The sequence below is a fragment of the Thunnus albacares genome, chromosome 10 (assembly GCF_914725855.1).
Source record: "Thunnus albacares chromosome 10, fThuAlb1.1, whole genome shotgun sequence".
In the NCBI taxonomy this organism is placed as follows: domain Eukaryota; kingdom Metazoa; phylum Chordata; class Actinopteri; order Scombriformes; family Scombridae; genus Thunnus; species Thunnus albacares.
In genome coordinates, this window is record NC_058115.1 from 19,391,887 (window position 1) to 19,415,859 (window position 23,973).

At 39.7% G+C, this 23,973-nt stretch overlaps 1 protein-coding gene across 4 annotated transcripts in view; it reads left to right on the forward strand.

The window, feature by feature from the left end:
• ccdc88b (coiled-coil domain containing 88B) overlaps positions 1 to 19,160 on the forward strand; it is a 51,558-nt gene extending 32,398 nt beyond the window's left edge. For all 4 annotated transcript variants that reach the window (XM_044364076.1, XM_044364077.1, XM_044364075.1 and 1 more), the window contains exons 21-28: positions 276 to 553; positions 726 to 869; positions 2,383 to 2,569; positions 8,047 to 8,192; positions 13,701 to 13,808; positions 15,681 to 15,826; positions 18,228 to 18,575; positions 18,985 to 19,160. In XM_044364076.1, coding sequence (XP_044220011.1) covers positions 276 to 553; positions 726 to 869; positions 2,383 to 2,569; positions 8,047 to 8,192; positions 13,701 to 13,808; positions 15,681 to 15,826; positions 18,228 to 18,575; positions 18,985 to 19,022 — 1,395 coding nt within the window. In that variant the 3' untranslated portion in view covers positions 19,023 to 19,160. The remainder of the gene's footprint in view (positions 1 to 275; positions 554 to 725; positions 870 to 2,382; positions 2,570 to 8,046; positions 8,193 to 13,700; positions 13,809 to 15,680; positions 15,827 to 18,227; positions 18,576 to 18,984) is intronic.
• Positions 19,161 to 23,973: the final 4,813 nt, after the last annotated feature.

Consider the following 23,973-nt stretch of genomic DNA (forward strand, 5'->3'; position numbering starts at 1 on the left):
GATTATTATTTGGAAATGACCACAATGCCCGAAAAGGCGAGAGTCTAATCTATCGTTACATATTACATATTCATATTCATTGTACTTTTTATAATGGTATAGCAGTGCGTATAATTTCTACGTAGCAGTAGCATCCTGTGGGCAAAAACCATTATAAAATCTTAATAAACCTATAGAAAAACTTCAAATGTACAGCTCGTTACTTTCAGTTAAACCATCAAAATGTCTCTCTTCTGTATTGCATAATCAAACATACACAAAACAACACACCACAGGTGGAGCAAGCGTCACTGAACTCCCAGCATGCAGCGGTGCTGGCGCGTTGCAGTGAGAGTGAGGCCCGGTGCGCGGCTCTGGAGGCTGAGTCCAAGGTGTGGGCGCGGGAGCGGGAGGAGTCAGCGGCCAGGACGGATGTTCTGAGGCGGGACCACGAGCGGATGACGGTACTGCAGCAGCGACAGGAGGTGGAGCTGGAGGAGCTGCTGGAGAAACACTCTCAGCTACGGAGCAACAACCGCAGCCTCGAGGCCCAGCACAGGGAGCTGGAGGCCAGGTACGAACACACACCGAGTGCAGCAAATTAGAATAAAAATCCTAACTGTAGATCATTTTGAATCTTTTTCTGTCTAACACACAAACTCACACAGACACACACCTTCTATCTTAGTCATACATTTAAAGTTGCAGTTTCTTGTGGGAGTGAATGTTGTGTTTGCAATCTCAAGGTACAAGGAGCTCCTGGATGGTAAAACCCAGCTAGAGGAGAGAGAACGAGAGATGAAGATGGAGAGAGAGGAGATAGAAGCAGAGGCCCAGAAGAGGATGGAGCAAGAACGGGAGCTGGAGAGGCTGAAAGATGACAACGAGAGGTAACAAATATACTCTCCAGTCAGCTTCCTCAGCATCTCATTCATGAGATCAGATCATCTTTTCACTTCGCTCTGCTCCCTGCACTCGAGATCATTTGAATATAGGAGAGCAGCAGCATTAATGCTTCTGTATGAAGCACAGGGAGCAACACAGTAATTATTTTAATGCAAATGCACTACAGGAAGGTACAGAATACATATTTTCTTGATTTAAAGCTTTTGGGCACAAAACAGCAGCACAGAAAAACAAGGCAACAACACAAAAGACATCAAAAAACAGGATAAAGGCAGTACATGCAACGAATAAGGCTTTTTTTCTTAGTTTAAAGGAACACCAAAGGAACAACATTGAAGGCTTTGGGACTGAACACATTCATTCATCTCAGACGTCACCATATTGTTTAACCTTGAATTTCTAAATGTTTTCTTAATTACATTCATGTATAATTAAGTCTGACATGGAAAACAATATCGAGTGCCTCTGATTACATTTTATTTTGAGGGTGGTGGGTGTATAAAGACAATGATCATCATCATGAGCTACGTGTGTGTACCATAGTTAGTTAATCAACCAGGTTTTCATCTTCATATTGATGCAATTGATTAATGACAGACTTCTAATGATGGGTTGCCAAACTGGAGACAAGACAACCTGCTTTGCTGGTTGTTCTGATGACACACGACAGAAAATACATCAAAAAATAAAATTAGCAGACCTATGTCTATGCATTAAAAATGCCCTTTAGACCTGTTGCAGTCTGCAGCTTTTTTATAACAATTAATGGTTTGGGTATTTTCTTTAGGGAAAACTTCACTAGTCACAGCTTGTCAAATGTGAATATGTTCTGGGTTTCTTAGTCGTCTATGATTGTATATTGAATATCTTTGAGTTTTTGATGGTTGATTGGATGAAAAAAGAGATTTGATGATGTCAAAATGAGCTCTGGGAACTCAGGATGTGCATTTACAGTATATTTACTGAAATGTTACAGACCAAGCTTTTAAGATAATAATAGAATCTGAATATATTTGTTAGTCGGTGCCCTAAAGGAAATATAGGGACTGTGGTTGATTTTCTTTATATTGAGCCATGATTCAGTTCTAACTTACATAAAAAGTTTAATTCCAAAAGCAATTTGAAAACACATTGTGAAGATAAAATAATGTTTATTACTGAATATTATACAATTTCCCCCAAAGTGATCATTAGATCTCATCTCATCTCATTACAGTTTTCATTAGAAAATGAAACAAAGATGATTGCTTACCTCTATAATGCTACTACAACCACTTAGTGACTCCAGCTATGCTCCATAATGTGGTCTTCAACCATTTCATATGAGATGATGTCAGATTTATCTATTAGTGGTTGTCTGGCTTTGCGAGGATGTTTTGTAATAATACAATAATGAGCTTTACTTAGAGAGCTCTTACCAAACAATGAAACAAAGCACTTTGCAGGACACATAACAATGACAGTGGTGAGTAAAGTCCATGTGTGTCGGTGCTGCAGGCTGCAGGCCCAGCAGAAGGAGGGGTTGGCGTCACAGGCGGAGCTGCTGGCTCAGGGCTCGGTGCTGAGGGGGGAGCTGAGCGCCTCCCAGCTGGAGAGGACTCGACTGGAGGGGGAGCTCAGCGCCCTGAGGGAAACCAACCAGAGCCTGGACCTCAGCAACGCCCGCCTCACCAGCCAGTACCAGGTATTAAACACACACACACACACACACACACACAGAAACGCACCTACACACCTGCAGATACACACAGGTGTTTTGTACTCAAGCTGCCAGTTGATCATTTGTATGCAAAAAAAAGGATTTAGTGCTTCATGGTGGAGACACTCGAATACATTACACTCTTGAAATAAAAAAACAAATTTATTTAAAGTATTATTGGGCAATTAAACAAATTTATTCAATATTTATGGCAGGTTTTAGAGACTATTTTGCATAGATGTGGTCAGAGATGAATCCCTATCATATCATCATTGGGAACAGTGACTGGCTGATTTTCTAATTCTTGATATAAAGCCAATTTCAGCCTGACATATCAGAAAAAATGAAATATTGGTATAAACAGTATATGAATACCAAGTACCTAATAATAAGTAGGGGCATCTTTTGCCTTCAGAACAGCTTTAGTCGTCTGTGAAATTCTGTCCAACAAGTACTGAATACTGAAAACTTTCTTCTAGCAGGAAAGTTTCCCAGACGCTGAAGGGATAAACAAGTTGAAATTGGACTTTATGGAGCTGTAGGAGGCTACTACACTTGGAAATTAATATTATGCACTCGTGAAATTAGAAGGGGCATCACCTCCATTGATTAAGTAACAAATTAATTAATTAATAACTGGGAAAATTAATTACATCAAATGAGTCAGTCTGAACTAACAAGGGATAGGGATGAATAGGGAACACTTAGCATATATACATATATACAACTAGAATGGATGAATGAATGAATGCACAACTGAATAGGTAAATTAAATAAGTTATTGCCGACAATGAATGAATGAATGAATGAATGTTATCAAAAACGAGTCAAAAGCGCAATGAGGGGCAAATAACCCTAACTAAAGCCAACACAAATATAATTTTGGATCGCTCTTGGCATCAACTCTGACACAGAAGCATGGCAGATGGTTTTCCTACTGTTTCCGTGGTGATGAAGGGCTGATGATGAGGCGAACTTCCCGGAAAGCTCCGAGCAGGGCAAAGCAGACTCAGTGATTGTCCGGTTGCCAGGGTAACAGCCAGATGAGAACCGCTGCAGCAGGTTTGGTGAAGCACTCAGGTTCACTGCTTCCCAGGAGGGTGGATCCAGTCCCGGACTCAGCTGAGGCCACACAGCAGACACACAATGGTGTTCTGGGCTTGTTGTTGTTCAGTGGCAGGCTGCAGAGTTTGGATGCTGGAGCTATAACTAACCAAAAAGTCTCGAAAAGTAAAAAAAAAAAAAAGGTTAACTACATGAAAAAAAATAGGAGATTACAAACGGTCTGTGGTTTTAGGCGTCTTTTTCAGTGTTTCTCCTTAGTTGAGAACTTCTTTTCTGGAGCTCTCAGCTGTCAGCCAAAGAAAAAAAAAAAGGACAACACTCAAAATGCCAGACCATCCCGGCTGGCAGGGCTGAGAGGAATACAGAAGAAGCAGCAGCGGTCAGAAAGCCAGTGAGCAAGCCAAAAAGTACCAGACAAAGAGTTGTAAAAGTTTTTATAGCCTAGGAGGCGTGTTTTGAAAGGAAAAGGATCCTTGGCGCTCTTTTGGAGGGAACGCCTTGATTACTAATTAATTTCTTTGTGTGGAGAGAAAACTGGCCTTCAACTTAAAGGAGAATCATTTTTCTTATTGAATATTTGGAAAAGCTGCGTGCTTACAAATTGGAGACTCACTCATTTCTGTAATCGATCCCAAAACATCATGAAAACCTGTGGGAAAACACATAGAAATTGCAATATTGATTAACCAAATAAAGACAGAATAACATCAATACCTACATTTTCTAATCTGTAGTTAAGAACTATTAAGGTCTTAGCAATCAAACTATAGCTAAATAATAGTTATATACTTAATGAAATAATTAATTAAATAATAAGTTAAATAATTATTGGTTAAACAAGTCAAGATACATATTTTTACACATTTTTAGAGGCATCAGATACTCATTGTGAAGATGAGGAGAGGGATTTTTAGTTCTGCTCCATGTTTCTACTGGTCTTTTTAAGCCTTGAGGTCAGAGGTCATTGGGTCTGTGTGTTCTTGTATACACACAGATATGATCTGTTAGACTCAAACATCATAATGTTTATGAAAGAATTTAGCTTCTTATATTCTTGGGTTTGTTCTCTACAGAGTGAACCAGCAGATGTTTCAGTCTGCTGCTTCATCCAACTATTCATGAAACCATTCCTGAGTCACCTGGTCCTGTAAAAGCTGGTGATGGTCTTCAGATAAATGTGTAGAAATCCAGTTTGTACACGGAAAAGAGTACCACAGAATCAGAGCAGGATTCAAGACACGTGCTGGATAATTCTTAATTGACCAACTGTTGTCCTCAAGTTTGTCTACACAGGAGGCTGCGTTTTTTCAGTCATCCACCTTAGATATATGCCTCCATTTTAATTAACACATCTGTCTACACAGGCTGCGTAACAGCTCATGTTTCACTCACACTATACATGTGTGATCACAAAGTGTATTTTTACACTTAAAGCCTATATTCTTCCGTTTTATGTGAGTAACTGCAGTGATTGTGTGTTGGGCTCTGAGTGCTGCCAAAACACGGGTGACCTTTACTCAAGTCACTGGTCCTAGCCAAGAAATTGTTCAACACATACTGAAAGCCCCTCATAAAATGGCGTATTGTCCCTTTTACTATTAGCTTTTTTTGTGTGGATTAAGCAAATGAGCTATAACATGTTAATTGATGAGCTTTAGAGGTGCTGGTAGGCAGGGTCAAGCTAGCTGTTTCCCCTTGTTTCCAGTCTTTATGCTCAGCTAAGCTAACCAGCTGCTGACACTAGCTTTGTATTTTTTGTACAGACATGAGAGTGGTATCAACCTTCTCAGCTAACTCTCAGCATGTGAATGAGCTTATTTCCCAAAATGTTAAACTATTCTTCTAAATGACCAATAAACAAGCAGAAGTTGCTTCCCCTGATGGATCTAATCTGTCACAAATTTCGCTCTTGCCGGTTTAATTTTCAGCTTTTGCCAGATAATTCATTTGTCCAATCAAGTTAAACTGTCCATTATTCCAAAATATTCGATAAAGGTGTTAAAGTCAGCATTCCCAGTAGACTTCTATCTTATTCAGCCTCCCACAGTGATCCTGCTCCAACACACAGGCTTCTCATTATACTGTTTTGCAGAAGGAAAATGGAGCAGAGGAGAGGTGACTGATTAAAAGTTAAAGTTCAGTGTGAAGCCTGTGGAGGCTCTCAATTAACATGTTGCCGTGGTGGTGCTAACTGATGGGGCTAGATTGGACAGAACTGTGACCAAGAATGCAAAAATGATTGAAGACAGTTTCACAAATAGGAAATTATCTCTACCTTGGCTCTCCCTTCTTGAAAGACTACTTTTTTCGTTTTTCACAATTAGTGAAACATTAGTCATATTCTCAGATGAGATAAAGGCAGATTTGGTATTTTTCTAAACATTCACATATACAAGAAAGCTTAAAAATGAGCATTTCTTTCTTTTTTTTCACTGCTTAGTGTTGCTCCATACACCTGGTGATGGTGTTTTGTGTGTCTGCCTTGAATGTCAGCTCTGCCTTAAGCAGCATCTTTATGAGACTCTCAAAGCTCAGGCTTCATTGAGCAGCTGAATGAATTCTTTGGCCATTTGTGAAGCTGCAGTTTGTGTTTGTTGCCTTGCAGTCAGTCAGTCAGTCAGTTCTCACTGAGCTCTGACCTGTCGCTTTTCAATTTGTCCATTTTTAGCCATGCTAGCAGCATCTGTATGTCTGTGTGTAGGTTGGTTGGTCCACCACTTTCCATTCGATGGATTGACATGATATTTTGCACAGACATTCATGATTCCCGGAGTATGAATCATCCTGACTTTGGTGATCTCCTGACTTTTCCTCTAGCAACACCATGAGGTTGACGTTTGCTCTGGTACGACCCCGAGGTCGTATGAACATTTGCTATATATTTGTGTATGTGCTTTAATCCCCTCTGTGCATGTGGTGTGGATCTCTCTCTCTCTCTCTCTCTCTCTGGTCATCCTGCTGTGATGCCTGTGTGTGATGGGCCGCAGGTGAGCCCGGCTGATTGTCTGATTGAATGGTTGTGACTGTGTGAGTGTGTAGGTTGTTTCACGGAGTAGATTGGTTCCAGCCTCCAAGCTTGCAGTTTAAAGGCCAGCTTCCCCCAGCTCCTGCGGCTCTCCTCTCTTCACTTCTAACCAACATGTTTTGGTGTGAAATGTTGTATCTAGATTTGATAACGTGAAATACCAGCTCAGGTTTGGTAGGGGTGGGTAGCATTTTTGTTTTTCTGTTTCTGTTATGCTAGGATCATTAGTGATTTGTCTTTTAGTTCCTTCTATTTGAGTAGGTAATTTTAGGTTGCTCAGCTTTAGTTCCCTTTTGTTTATTGTTTTGCTGTTAACCCACCCTGAAGCTAAAAGATTTTAAAATAAACCTTTAAAGGGCTGCAAATCCTCTGTTGCTGGTGGTTCTTGGGAGCTGAGAAGAGGGGAGTCTCATCTTTCATGTGGCGCCAGGGTTCCCCCTAGGCCGGGTCCTAACAGTGATTTTGAGTAAAATGAACAGCTATTGGATGGATTGATGGATTTTCACAGACATGCATGTTCCCCTTAACATCAACATGTTAGCATACATTAGTATTTAGCTCAAAGCAGTGTTGTGCCTAAGTAAAATCTAACAAAGCCGCTAGCATGGCTATAGAGTCTTGTTATTCATTAAGTTTGCAGTTTCTGTAACCAATAACCAGGAATTCAATCACAACAATCAGGTTTATTTGTACCTAGTTGCCTTTGACATCATGCACACTATAGAAGTGTTATGTTTCAAAGATGAAACACACAATACTGCTAATTGCTATTCAGCTAAATGTGAATGGATGTATAGATGCCTTTGAAGATCTTTTCCATGTAATTTTACATTTTCTCTTATGTACACAAACACACTGTCTTGGGTATGCATTCATAGATACACTCACATTATCAGGTATGCTCTTACAGACTAATTAAGACCATTAGAGCTGCAACGATTAGTCGATTAATCGATTTGTTGATCATCAGAAAACTAATTGCAAAGCTATTTGATAATCGATCAATTGTTTCGAGTCATTTTTAAGAAAAAGTGTCCAAATTCTTTGATTCCAGCTTCACAAATGTAAATATATTCGGGTTTATTCTATGAGTCAGTCATGATAATAAACTGAATATCTGTTGGTCAGGACAGAGCAAGACATTTAGGCTTGCATCTTGGGCTTTGGGAAACAGTGATCAAAATTTTTCACCATTTTCTGACACTTTATAGACCAAATAACTAATCAGTTAATCGAGAGAATAATTACTTTGCTGCAGCTTTACAGGCTATGATGTATACATGAACTACATATTGTGATCTTACCAAGCGAATTATTTTGATTGATGCCCATCCTTGTGTGTGTGTGTGTGTGTGTGTGTGTTTGTGTGCAGCTGTTGACCCAGCTGAAGGGGAACATGGAGGAAGAGAACCGGCAGTTAGCAGAGCAGAACCAGGGTCTGCTGAAGGAGAACCGGACTTTACTGGAGCAGAGCCTGGAGCGCCGTGACCAGCATTATACGCAACAGAGGGAGTACCAGTCAGTACACACGCACACACACACACACACTGTAGTGGAAAATTGCTTGATCATTCAATAACACATAAAGAGAGCATTGCAGGTTATGAAATAATGTAATCAAATAATACAATCAGAAGTACAATGCATTATATTTCTGGAGACAAAGATACATATCACCTAGCTATCTTTTCTTTGTCTGAAAATTTGGCCCTCAGCCAGTCCTTTAAATACTATTGTACAGAATTTGAAACATCTATTGCTAACGATAGTAAACAACCCCCAGATAGAATCAAAAGTTAAGGGTTCAACTAGGGTTCTTCACAACCATATATGACAGCACACAAGCATGCACCAAGTAGCATCACAAAATAACATTAAATTAAGAACAAACAACACTATCCTCTAAAGGCTTATCAGATTGATACATAGAAATCTGCATAACAATGATTTGTCTTACCACTGGCTCAGACAAAAGTACAACAGAATAAACTAACTGTTAAACACTCAACTGTGTTTTATTTTACACAGCAAAGAACTAAGTTTAAAATAGACACAGAATAAAGGCCTTTAGAACAGGTGTGGAACACAAACATGTGTTATGTATACGTATGATATATACAAGAAATACATCAAATTATAACCTACTATTCAATTTTCTCTCACAACACTCACCCACTCACACACACACACACACACACACACACACATACACTGAAATTACTGACAAGAAAAGAGAAGTGGATTGAAGAGGAAATCAGGTCTCCACACTTTGCTACAGGGCAGCTTAAACCATTGTTAAAATTACAGCAACAAGCGGGGACAAATTGTATGTAATGTGTGCGAGAACACATTTTGTTAACATTCATAACTTTGTAGGCAGTAATTCATATCCAGTACATAAAAGCACTTATGTGGAGGTCTGAGTCTGTGAGACAACAATTTCACAGTCCAACAGCACTCAGCAGTTGTCCTTTTAAATGCTTAATAGACTGGTAGCAAATTAATCCAGAACTAATAGTGAGCATGCAGAGCTGCCTTCACCCTTTATGTCTAATGAGCCACATTTCTCACAAATTACATCTTTTTGTACCTTAATTTTCAGCCTTGATTCATGAAAAGATAATTTTTTCCCCACTCAGGTTTCACTTTTTTCTCAATTACTGTCAGAAATGTCAGTGTGGTAACATTTAAAGGTGTTTCATTGCATATTTTAGTTCAGCACCCCGCCATGCAACTGCAGGTCTATAACCTCTAACACCTGTAACACTGATAGGTCATAACTCTACAAAAGGTAGAGACCAACAGAAATTTACTTAAAATTTGACTCCATACTAGGATGTTAATCATCATTGCACAAGAAGTCTAGAGACATCCATGACAGTTACAAGAATACATGTAATTGTGTAAACTGACATGCAGTGGAAAAATATTGTTTTATCTGATTTTTAAAGCTTGTGAAGAAGACTTTCTTTTAACACAAAGGTCACTGAAGGTTAAATGAATAATTTGGCATTTTGAAAAATACACTCATTCGCTTTCTAGTGGAGAGTTAGATTAGAAGATTGATAACACTCTCTTATCTGTTGGCTAAAAATGAAGCTACAGCTAGCAGCTAGTTAGCTTAGATTAGCATACATACTGCAAACAGGGGGAAACAGCCAGCCTGGCTCAGCCAAATGGTAGCAAAATCCACCTACCATCACCTCCAAAGCTCACTGAATAGCATGTTATACCTTGTTTTTTAATTTGTACAAAAGGGGGTTAATGAGGTTTACCTTAACCTAACCTTTAACCTTTGGAACAAGCAGACAAAGAATATGTATGTTGTGCATATGTGTAAATGACATTCAATGGAAAAAACTGGTATTGAGCTCACTGAATGTTAAAGAGGACCTATTATGGTTTTTCTTATTTTCAGTCATATGTATTATGTGACAATGTCAGACGTTCATGTTAAAAGTGGCAAATGTGTCAAATAATGAGGTAAATGTGTGTAGTAAGTAATCCCTGTGAGCACAAAGCACAACGTTATGGCATTTTTCCATTGTTTTGGAAGTTGTCACACTGAGCTATGACTCCATTACACAGTAAAGCAAAGTAAAATAAGGTGTTTACCTGTTGGAGGTGTGCTGGTTGTCTGCAGCTCTTCATCAAACATCATCATCACTGTGGCTGTTTCTGCTTGTACTGCCTCCCTGCGTTATTTCTAACTGATCCACTGAACAAACAGCTCCAAATATCAACATCTGTTGTTGTGTCAACCTCCTATTATTTAGTAATTTAAAAGCTTTTAATATGAATCAGTAAAGCAGGAAATGTTGGATTTGCATCAGCAGTAACTTAACACAACTCTGATAGGGCTGCCCCTTGGCAGCTTCCAGACAGCTGGTCAATAAGAACAGAGTGGGCTCATCGAGAGGGGGGCCTTAAAGAGACAGGAGCTAAGACTGCCTGTTAAGAGACAGAGGCTGAACTGGGGGGCTGCATAAATGGCCAGTATGAGATAAATAAGGAGTTTTTTAACTGTGAATCATGAAAAGCTACTCTTGTGGAGTCCAAAAATAAAAATATAGAGCTAGAAATGAGCATAATTGGTCCCCTTTAAAGGTCCCCTGTGGAGTTGTGACCAATGTTTTTGGTGGGTGGGCTTCCATTTTCTGTATACCTTATTCTTACTCTGGAGGACACTAATCCACTGAACCACAGCTGGTGGCAGTAATGCGCCAAGAAAGGTTGCAACGCACCAGGAAAGAGCAGGCATGAACAAGACTTCAAGCTAGTAAACATGGATGCAAGTCATGTAGTAAAGTGGGTGTGTAGTGTAGATACTGCAAGTCCACAGATAGACCTACTTGAAAAAAGGAGGATCCAAAATACCCAAAAATTAGCTTTGCAAATGCTTTACAGAGGAAGGAAATTCATGCAACACATTTGTCAGCCCTCATGGATACCCCACAATGCTTTTTGGTGAAAAACAATGTAAACATACTTGTGGTTGTAAAGAAAGAACAAAACTCCACATTGCATCCCGACATCTTAGGCCAAATGTCCACAATAATATTTTTTGTCTGAAGCCATGTCCCTTTCACTGCAGTAACCGAAACATTGGACAGACTGAGAGAGGGGTGGAAGAAAGGAGAGGGCACACTACAAGATTCAATCTTTATTTAGAGTACTGTATATGATTGTTTAAAATTCAATTTCAATTTATTTATATATTGCCAAATCATAACAGAAGTTATCTCAGGGCACTCTTCACACAGAGCAGGTCTAGACGTTACTCCTTATTTTACAGAGACCCAACATTCCCCCATGAGCAAGCACTTGGCGACAGCAGCAAGGAAAAACTCCCCTCAGTTTAAACTCAGCAGCACTCAGGTTGCAGGCACACACGTACTGACGACAGGCACAGCTGAAATTTAATTGGCCAGAGTGACACGATTGGCAACGTGTCACAAATATGAAGCTGTTGCACCACTCTGGAAAAGAAGAGGGGTTGACCTTCAGGGTGTCAGTGAGACTCTGCCAAGTTTGGATTCTGACAGTGTGACTCAAACCTGTACCGCTCCATACAAGTAAATATTATTGAAACATATTATTTGAGTAGAAGCAGTGCTTTTTTAAATATTTATTAGGATTTGGACTAAAAGTACTTGGGGAAAAAAACCCTCGACAGCAAGGCTACATCTGAGTACAAAAAAAGGTTTTGTGCTAAAAGCTTTAACTTTATCTCTTCAGTCTGAATTATTTGGTGATGTTTTATCATCACAAGGTCTGATGAGTGCAGTTTATTTAAACTGGAGTGTTTATTCCTGTAGATCAAGTTATTTGCAGGAAGTAAAGGTCTCTGTCTTGTGCCAAGTACATTGCAGTGCGGTTCGTCAGTAATGAGAGTGTAATCCAAACTAACACCAGGATACAAGTCCAAATAGGGTACAGAGGGTAGAAGGAGACAGATGTTATTATCTCATAGCCAGCAGTTTCTCATTAAAAAATTAAGTGAATGTGAACCACAGTCTGGACTGAAGCTCCTGTTCAGCTTTTTCTTTGTGTTCATAGGTGGAATGAAGAGCAAATACAAGTACACTATGAAACACTTAAATTACAAACAGGATGACATAACAGTCATCTTGTCAGTCCATGTGATGTGATAGTTCAGGTACAAACCAGTCAAATACAAAAATCCATCAAATGTCTCATGTCTCTGATTGAGAAAAAAATGAGTGCACATTTCAGATAAACTGCCTCAGAAACACAACACTTTCCTGACAGCAATGAGTCACACTCTTTGATTTATTTCCATTTTAAAAGTGTCTGCCAAAATATATTTAAGACCTTGAAAACTGCAAAAGACAGTCCTTGAGTTACGAAAAAATAACAATCACTTCTGTTGTGAGTGAAGCTGAACTAATGATGCAGTGACTTTGCCCTTCTAAACTAAAGTCGGGGGTAAATGTTGTGGATCTAGTGAGCAAACATGGAGAGCCTTCAGAAGCTTTCACAAAATGAATTGTACTGGCCTTCGAGTGTGTTTGCATCTTGTGAGGCAGCTGGGTTCACGAGATCACAAGATTATGCGAGAATGCACCTTGTCAGGCTTCAAGTTATGCACTTGTGTCCGAACCAATCAGCATCAGCGGGCTCGCATTATCCCGTGATCTCGATCTGTGATAGACGGTGATAGACAGTGCCTGCCCTTTTCCAAGTTTCCAAGGATGACTTCTCAGATGGTTCTGTGTAAAAAAAACATCTGGTGCATCATCAAACATTCAGCTTATTTCATATTTTAAAATTTATTTTAATTTATAGCAATCCATCCAACAGTTGCTGAGATATTTCAGTAAAAGCCAAAAGATGTCAGCGTAATAGTACTGCTAGAGGTAAGGTCAGTAGGATTCATTGTGTGGGAAAAATTAATGTCTGTACCAAATTTCATGACTATCCCTCCAACAGTTGTTGAGATATTTCAGTGGTGGATCAACTGACCCCCATTACCATCCACAGAGCCACGATGCTAAAACAGAACAAGGGTCTCGATACCAAACTAAACTTGTCATTTTCCATCTCTGAACATTGCTCATCTCTTGTAACATCCCTGATCTTCTCCGCCCACAGCCGTGTGTTGGTAACCAGCGATCAGCTGAGCGTGTCAGCGCCTTTGTGTTTAGTATTTTTATCCTCAGCCGTCTTTCATGCAGAGGGAGGTTTCCTGAGAGTGCAGGCTCTTTTTCCGCAATGCCGTCCTTTCTGTTTGACCGCGCCACAGCTTGAACCCTAAACCCTCTGCTCACCAGCAGCACATCAACATTAACTTCCATATGCAGTGTCTTTTCTGATCTGGAATTTTTTCTCAGTTTATAGGAATGGGCTGAATCACGCAGCCAGGTTTTATACACACTCACAGAATAATCCCATCTACTCTCACTGAAAATGAATGCGTGAAATGAATCAAGCAGCCTTCCTGCTCCGATTTTTCTTCTCAGCTCTCAGCTGCTTTGTTCTGATGCTTCATGTGGTTTCCTTCAGGGAGAAGCTGAGCGAGCTCCGTCGGGAGAAGCAGAAGTTGGTGGAGAAGATTATGGATCAGTATAGAGTCCTGGAGCCCAGCATGCAACCTCCAACCAGCAAGGCCAAGTACGTATAAATATATATACACACACATATATATATATATATGTATATACCCATACACTGAACTGTGAGTTTATTAGTTAACTACATCTGCACAATTCAACTCAATACAATACTCCTGCAGTAGACTGTGTGTTAATATAACTAAACAATAAGGAAAGTGCTTCTCATAAAGTAAAAAAACACACAAGTTAAAAGGATAGAATCCATTTAAAAAGAAATTACATAATCAAAGCAGAAAAATAATTAGAAGGTAGTTTAGGCATTAAGTGTGGATACTGATGAATGCTTAACGTTCATTCAGAGGTGGTGAAAAACATCAGTTTACACCTGAATTCAAATATAGTGAAAGCTGGCCAGATCTTGTGTATCTATCAATAACACATATAACAATAAATCCTACATGCTTATACAGAGCAATTTTCTTCAGAGAGGAGCTGACTCAAGTCTATATGCAGTATTGTCTCAATATGTCTTACCCAGTGCCAACAAAGTAAACAGTATAAGCTTCACAAAGATGGGATTTATTGCAGGTCTTTTGTATTGTTGTACAGGTGCACTGCATGGTAGAAAACATACAGTGACTAATGTTTTATGCACAAAATGCACCTTGGGCAGCCAAGTGTCACTTCTTTAAAGGATAATGTTGGCAATTTTCTATATTTTTCTTATTGTCAACAAATCTCATGTGCAGAGCCAAACCAACAATAAATTGATCTACTAACAAGTATTGTGTGTGTATCCAAAGCCTGATGGAACTAATACATCAGGCCACACCGTTGCACTGGGTAATATGTTCCTTGGACATGAAAGCAATGGTTACTGTAGTTTGTTTAGAAGCTACACGGTTTTAATAGTTTTTGGACAACAACGGAGGTCTACGGCACAGAGGAATATGATATATCAGGCTTTGGATACTCACAAAATACTTGTAAGTAGGATGAGTTTGTTGTTGGTTTGACTGCACATGAGATTTATTGACAATAAGAAAAAATAAGGAAAAACGCCAGCCTTATCCTTTAATATCACAAAATACATTTTGTGCATTGAAATGAAGAAAACTAATTTGGTTATCACAAAATTGTTGACATATTACTCTTTAGTCACTCCAATGACGGGAAGCATTTTGAACCACATATCTATTTTTGTCATTCTTAGTATTGTTGTGTGTGTTGTGCTCACCGAGAACACAAATTAATATGGTAATGACATTTCAATTATTACGTTTCCAAATGGATTTTCTTGATGTCATGTTACAAAGTGTGTTCTTTGGCATAATAAATGGCACTTGGCAGCTCCAGGAACATTTTGTTCTTGTACTGAAATTTTGTGCCAGAAAACACACAATTTCATGACGCACAATGCATCTTGTGAACAGGATGCAGCCACTGACACTTGGCAAGCTAATACTGCTTCTGGAAAATCACGGTGTTCACGTAATATGTGCTGTGCTGGAGATGCTGCTTTCAGCCATTACGCTCCGAGCCGCTGGAACATCCTTCCAGAGGATCTGAGAGGAGCTGAAAATACTGATATTTTTAAACCTAAACTAAAAACCCGTCTATCATCCGGCTTTTATGTCGTGTTTTATAATTTTATGGTTTTATTATTTACACTTAATTTATTTATTATCATTTATTCTATTCCATTTTATTTCAGTTCTTTTGGTGTGCATTAGTCTCTAAATCCATTTTTAACATCCTATGTTTTGTTAATCGCCTGTAAAGCTCTTTGAATTGCATCTGATTTGTTTGAAAGGTGCTATATAAATAAAGATTGATTGACTGACTGATGGTGTCAGCGTGCACACAGACACACATTCCCCTAACTAACCCCACTCTATGTAAATGGTCCCTGTCCTCCGTGTCCTCGTAGGAAATCTAACTGGATTGCAGACAGGATGAAGAAGCTAATCAAACCCCGAGGAGGAGGAAGAGAGGGACGCGCCCTCTTCACCGCCGCGGGCAGTGTGGAAAATCTGGCCGACAGCACTGAATTTACATCAGACACACCTCAGCATGGTGAGACCACACACACACACAGACAGCCCAGCACACCAGCTTCTCTTTCACACATACACAAACAGCAGCCGACTAGCTTTCACAAAGATATGCTCACATGCTCACCCCATCAAGCGAGGCTACAGGCATGCATACAAATCATCTCATGACTACCAAGTGTGGTCGGCATTGATACCACTCTCTTCTCCTTAGATCTCTCCCTGTAGAGTGCCAAGACTGACTGAGGCCGGCTTTCTCTGCTAACCACATGTTGAAAGGGAAAGATTTGCGGGGCTTCATTCTCTTTTTATGCACCTTGACTGTGGAATGCATTTACTGATTCAGGGAGGGGAAGAAAAAAAAACTCTGCAGACATTATCAAAGCCAAGATTTAAGCCCCAACCTGCATTCATGTTTTTTTTTCCATCTCTTTTGATGTACTATTATTGTCCCCATTTAATTTTATTTTCCCTGGTTTCTTAAACTGTGTGCCAGGACCGAAACTTGGAGGGTGACTCTTTCTGTTTCTCAACAAAAGGACTGATGGCTTTTTATTGAGCCTGTAACCCCGAGAGAGAATCATTCTTTCAACACCAAGTAGAAGCAGTGAATCTCTCTCAAACTGATTTGTTGCAGTCTTTAGACTAAAAGAAATCAAGTATCTTAGTTTAATTAGTCTAAATAAATGAGGCCATGTTTTAGATGAGTGGTAGCTCCTGTTTCTTAAAGGGGACATATTATGCTTTTTGTGTTTTTTCTCCTATTTATATATTGTTATTATGTCAGATGTTTATGTTTAAACATGGTCAAAGTCCCAAAACCTGAGATTAACGTATGTAGAAATTCTCCCCACAGGTCAGAAGCCTTCAACCTGATCTGAACGCTTTGTTTGTAATGTTTTTTTCTACCTTGCCAACAACGTGACGTCAGCTCATCGCGTCTGTCCGTAAATGGCTGTCCGTTCCAAAGCCTTTGTTGCTACGCTTGTCGCTAAGGTTTTTCCATGCGCTGTTTGCGTTGTCCACTCTCATATTTCAGATCAGCTGTCTTTGAGAACCTGACATTTCAAGTAAAGAACGAGAGAAAGTAGTGAAATCCTACTATTATATTTTGTTGCATGGTTTGTTGACATAGCCTCTGGAGACGGCTGAAGTCTTGCGAGGGGTAGCTGGCCAATCAGAAAAGATTGTGCTTTAAAGAGACAGCAGCTGAAACGGCCTGTTTCAGACAGAGGATGAACTGAGGGGCTGTGTAAAGTGTTAGCATGAGTGTTAAATAAGGAGTTTTTTGAACTGTAAATAATGCAAATATATTCCAGTAGAGCTCCAGATTAAAACTATAGTGTGAATGTGCATAATATGTCCCCTTTAAGATGAAGACATTTCCCACAAACCCTACTCCTTTCTCTGTTTCCTCTGTTTGTGGTGACATTTCCAGTAACACTTACGTTTAACCTTAAAGTTGCAGGTTAACGTGACTTTAACCCCGTAGGCCAGTTTTCATGCTCCAGCTGATGTTACAGTGCTCTGATCACAGTGGATTCTGCCTCTGCAGTTCTTCATCTCATTACATAAGTCCATAAGTCAGAATTTATGAATAATTTAAATCATAATAAAGTTATTACAATTTGATATAATCTACTGTTAAATAGGTTAGGATTGCCCTTTTAAATATAAAGGCCAGACTTCTATCGATTGAAAGCTCTTAAGTTGGCGTACATACTTTTAAATACACCTGATTTTATACCTTATTTATGTGCTTTAATAGAATTAGAAGTGCAATTTGAATAAATTGAATGAAGCTCATTTTAGACCATGGTTGTAGCCACAATTTTCAAAGTAGCATTTGTATCATTATCATTTTTTATCATAATTTCACATTTTCACTTAAAATGCCAAATGGGATAAATTATATTTTTAATAGGAAACAGTCACCACATTTAAAATGTATCTTCATGTACAATTAAAACTCAGTCATAAGGTTTTTATCAAGCACCCATTAACAGTTAAATACACCAGTTACTGATGCATCACAGGAGTTACTGTTGTTTCCAAATAAACACTTAAAAAACAAACATACCCCTCTATGTGCTTTTCCTTCACTATTTCTGACATCTGCCGCTGTGAGAATATGTGAAAGCTTGAACTCTGTTTGCACTGTGCTGTAAAACAATCCAGCAGATTTATTCAGCCTGATGGTGCAGCGCCGAGGCGGACAAATGCTGAGAGTCAACTTGTCAATAGCCTTGTTCAATGATTGTACTCATAGCAGAATGAATGAACCAATGATTTAATGACGTTAAAATTCCATTCCAATTTTAAACATCACTGCCATCTGCTTTTGTATAAACATGAGATCAAAACAATATTAATAATTTCTCATCCTCTAATTCTTTTAACAATGTAATTCTCACTGTTTGCAGACCCTCGCAGTGCTCCTGTCTCTCCTTCTCCCTTGAGAAAAATGCCGTCTCAGACAGAGCCGGACATTTCGGCTCCCGGGTCTCCAGCCATGCGCAGCGGCTCCGGGGGCCGTCGTAAGCTGGGGTCCCGTCACGGCTGGGGGTTGGGCTTGGCCAGAGGAGGCTCTGGAGTGTCTCAGTCCTTCAGTCCCGGCGATCACAAGACACCACCCCGCATGCGGCTGCGCTCCAGCCAGAACACCTCCTCCTCAGTCCTCTGGGAGGGAGAGAAAGGCGAAACAAACGCTCCTCAGGTAGCAGACACACCGCTGACCAGTCTGGAGAGCGTCGAGGATGATGAAGGCAGAGGTGAGGAGGAGAAAATGGAATGAGGAAGATGTGTTTTTACAGTATGTGTGTGTGCCCTTTAGAAATGTCAATCCTAATAAGTCATTAAGTCAGATTTTCATTAAAACAAGAAAAGTTGCAAATTATGTCAAATACGGCTGCAACCTCTTGAAAGAAATGTTAATTTTTTAATGTAGTCTTTAATGTTTTTAAGAATAAATTACTTGTTAAGATGGAGAGTTTATAAGTGTGCTATGTGCAGAGCATTGTGAAAGGTCTATGGAGCAACAAGTTAAATGTCAAGCTCAATAAAAAATTGGACTGTTAAGTAAAAGAGCACTTAAAGAGTGGTCAAAACATCTGCAATCACTCAGAATACAGCTAATATTCTGCTTATGATATGATGAGTGTGATCTTCTCTGCTTTCCAGACAATCAACATCCCAGTGACGACATCCCGACGGCCTGAACTACAGTCAGCTCTCAATTAAAAAAGAGACGTTTTATAGTATTTGCTCACGACAATCTGTTTTTGTGTGTCTGACTTAAATATGAGACCCTCCTAGTATTTTTGAATACATGAATGAATAAATTCTTCAGTTAATAATTTTCTGTGTCGCTGATTGTGAAGGAATGAACTACCTTTCAAATATTGGAGCCCCACAACTTTAAATAATGTATTTAAAGTTCATCAGATGAGTTATAAATATAACTGAATACATCAATATGTAATATTTGTTAAATAGTTACAATGGAGTGTAAAAAGAAATATAAAGTGTTTTACTCCTTTTAACCTCCAATCAAAACTGTTATTTTCTTCTTTCAACAGCAATCAGTTGATAAAATAAATTAAAATTTAATTTCACTCTTCTATTCATATTTCACAAACTCCTTTTTTGGGGGCCTTGGCTCACATTTATTCATTTATCTACTCAACACACACAACATTTCCTTTTTTCTTCATCGCATGCATGTATAATAACTTGGGTGTGTCCATGCATGTGCAGAGCAGTGATTGGTCCAAGGTGTGTGTGTGTGTGTGTGTAACACTATCAAGAGGACTGTGTGGTTGACTCGCTTAACTGGAAACACTGGTCACTAAACTCACTGAGCATCAGCTTTTTCCTAACTGAAGCTAACTTTCATCATAAAACTACACCAGTCAGTCACATAATGTTAATTATCCACATACTGTACAGCACGCTGCTGTGGCAGGAAGAGCTATTTCAGGCCATTCATTTTTCCCACTGACAATGTAACGTGACTCACCCAGTTACGAAACTCTCCTGGTTAAATCATTATCAAAGAAGATGAACAGCTGTGTTAGAAAATATCTGGTTCTTTGGTAAAAAGTCAAAGATACAAGACTGTACATAAAGATTCAGGGTAGAAGTTAACTACAACTCCCAAGGTGATTTTGGCAAGAAACATCTAACCACTGAGTTTAATATTTGGTCCCGTGTGCTGCTAACAGCGAGCTTATTAAAGTGTTAAGAAACAGATTTTACAATCTGCAGCGTAGATCAATTCACTTTTAATTTCTGGTTCACTTTTGATTGAATTCAGCAACTGTGACGCCTTGTTTTGTTTACAACTTAAATAACAAAATGTTTGGAATTCGTTACCGCTCTGATTCTCGCCTTCGACTGGCTTCTTCACCATAGCAACCGCGACTGAGGCACATGGGTATTGTAGTGTTTTTAGCTGTCTGGCAAAATGATGTCTCAGGAACAAAGTTGAAATTAATCAAACTGGTGGATCGTTACTTTATCCAAAAGAATCCTGAGTTTCTATGTTGCATAATGTTGTTTAAAGAACATTTTGAAATGAGACGACAGAATTGTGAAAACTACCTCGCAGCTCAAAGCATTTTAGCAGGTAAGCTAACACTAACAACGTGTTGGAGGTTCATTGACACCATGTTTCTACCTTCAAAACATTATCTTCAAGTATTTGACTCATCAAGGACCAGCTGATTGAAGGTTAAAGGAAAAGTATAACTTTATATTTCTTTTCTTTCTAGATTTTTTCAGTTTTGGGGCTTCATATTCTAGCACTCTGCAAACACTTAATCCCTTAACAGAGACCCACACGGCATCTCTGCAGTGTGCAAAACCGCTCAATTAAAAGGAATATCAAAGTAGATTTAATTAAGAACATCATATACATATGTAGTTAAGCGGTGGAAGAAATATCCAAGTGGAGCAGAGAAATGCAAATTTCACTTAAGCATTAAAGTTCAGTGCTAGAAGTGCTTCATCCCGTCTTCCATAAACCTTTATAGGATTAACTAAAATGTTCGGTGTTCCTGCTGTTTCCTCTGATCGCTTCTTCTTTAAGTTGGCTCACTCAAAGTCAAAGAAGTATCACATATTTTACCTTAAAAAGGTACCAGGTACTCATAAAGTGTCTAATATTAGCTCTGAAACATGGTGAAGCAGAAGATGCATGAAATTCACATATTATAAAGGCATATAAGAAAGCCACAAAAAATGTATTTAAGAGCCGTATTTAAGTGAAGAACTAAGATTTTTTTTAGTTCCAGGCATCACTCTGAGGGTCGGATCTATGCAGGAAGTAAAACAAATACATAAATCTAATGATAAACCTCCTTGTCACCCCTGGATCTGATCTGTGTACAGCGGGATAAACATGGAGAAACCCCGCCATCTGGCTCACATACAGTACGGCTGAAAAACCCATTTCATTTTAGGGTTCCTGTAAACCCAGTCATTGATCTAATGGCAAATGATCTGCACTACTGCTTTAATGACAATCCTCTTTAACTCCTTTCTCTGTTGCAACCAAATGGTGTCAGTGTGGAGCCAGCAACACACAGACAGACAGACAGACAGACGGATGAAGAGGAGGAATTAGCATGCAGCTTTCCAAATGAGCAGACCTTCGAGTTCATCATAAAGCTGAAAGGTCCCTCGCATAAGACAGGCAGCTTCCAAAGAGCTTCTGCCTCCCAGATTAGGACGAGAACACGTCAGCACTTCCGGTGGGGCACAGGTTGCTTCTGAGTGTGTGTGTGTGTGTGTGTGTGTGTGTGTGAGCGTGCGGAAGACAACACCAGGGATAATAGCAGGCCGTAGCTCTTTCTCTCCAGCCGGCCCTCCCAAACACACATCCTGAATTATGATTTGCAAATGACAAATGGATCGCTAATACAATTCATGAATTATGTAGTTGTCATGGTGACATTAATCAAAAAGCAGGCCCCTTCTCTCAGCTGCGAACATTGTGTTTGTGGAATTGAGATGCATGACTGGGGCTGCACACCGAGCCGCCTGAGTGAGCGCAGGGCAAAGCGATAGCAAGATATTGGTTCTGCCAGTCACTCAGAGGCTTATTATGAGTGCAATGCAACAATCACACGCCCTCAGGCACACAGACTGACAGCGCCCACAGACAAAAAGTGAAGGATAAGGCTTTAAATTCTCAATGGAGAAGCCTTGTGGTTACGCACGCTGTGAGAGTATTCACAGGTTATTTTTTCCCATTTATAAATCTCTGCGCATTACCATGAAATTCTTAAAAGAGGGGCACTCAAAAAAGGACAATGAATAAAAAACAATTTGATTTGTTTGCAATTTGCCCCCTGTTTATTCAGCAGGATCCCTCACCGAAATACACTGATGTTTAGGAGGAAGCCTTTGTCCCTGCAAGCATAACAAGCAGCAGCGACACAAAATCAGTCCCAAAATAAATAAATAAATAAAAAAGCCTTGGAGAAATAAAAAAAAAACTGTGAGAGAAAATCTTGGCACAAAATGAGTGATTAAGTGCCATCTCTACTGCTTATTCCTAAAGCGATGAATGATGGATGGCTGCCGTGGTTGACATCGCGGTTGGATCTCAGGAGTGTGCTCAGCTGCTTAATTATTGAGCACCTGAGGGGTGTAACAATATCGGTGAACATCACTTTCTCAGCCCTCCTTTTCAATGTTTTCCTCTCTCTCATGAAGGTCCCTCTCTCTGTTTTCTCACCTAGGAGAATCTCTCCACCTCTACAGCACGAGTATATCTTTCCTCATCACCCCTCCACCTCCAGTCCTTGCCTGAGCTATCAAATTTTAATGACTATGTCTTACTAAAGAGTCTCCAGTGACCAAAAACCTTGCTTAAACCACTTTGTCCACTCACTGAACCCGCTAGGCATCCTAAACACTTAGAGGTGCATTAGGTTTTTTGTTTAGTCCTGGTGCTTCTGAGATGAATCTGTGCAACTATCAACTGAATCCAAATCAAGCAGACCCAGGCTGTTTACTTGAATCCTTCCAGGCCTGTTTCTCCAGTCTGGCTGATTTAGAATCAGCACACACCACTGAAACTTCACTTTGGGTTAATAAAAAGTTGTAAGTCACGGCTTGTTGTTCGGCATTTTCTCCCAGCAGAGGCCTCTGGTTGGGCAGGTACCGAGACAAGAGAGCGGAGAGGTGGTCTTTGATCGAGAAGTGGTGGTGTAATTCAATTAATTATATTTTGCTCCAGGCAACAGAAGCAGGGGAGGGGATTGGTGTAGATTAACACTTGCATTGTTTTGGGTTGTCTTGCATTGTTTAAGTCACACAACTTGATAACTTATATTGCGTATGTATACTGTATATATATTATAATTTCATTTATCTATTTCATTCTATTTTATTCTATTAACTAATATTTTTCCACATTATTTTTGTTAAAGTCATTCCTTAACATTGTCTTCCATAATCGTAATTATGCTTTGGCAACACACGTCAATTGTCATGCCAATAAAGCCCATTGAATTGAATTGGATCATTGAAAGAGAACACAATACCGCTAGGTGGAAAAATAACAAGTGTAAGTGCGTGTGTGTGTGTGTGTTTGCACACCGGCTGACCCTGCAACCTTGCCTCCTCACAAAACTGTCAAAATCTCTGTGCTTTCACCGGGCTTTTACTCAATGAGGTTAGCTCAAAGGTGAGTCTGTTCATCTATAACTTCCTTCCCTCTGCCTCCATCCATCTCTCCATCCTTTCCTCTGCACCCCACACTCTCCTCCTCTCCCCCCTTCCTACTCTATTTCATCATCCTCCTCTCTTACAGGATCGTTCCTCCTCTGCTAACAGTTTGTCCCTGCTGCACCCCACCCATCCTCCTCCCTCATGCACTCCCTTTCTCTCCCCTAGTGTATTAAGGGGCTTTGACGCTCTCAGTAAAAGCTGATTTATTCTCTTGGTGGTATCGATCGGTTTCTGCATTAAAGATTATAATTCATTACCCCGGCCCCTTTTAATACATTAAACACTCAAAATAAAAATAAAACACCACCCCACTCCCCAGCCAGACTTGCCATGTCCCGAAGGTGCGGGAAAACACTCTTGTGGAGACGTCCGGCCTGTCGTCCTCGGCCCCAGAGCTCCACCTGTGTGTGTATGTGTGTGTTTTACTGA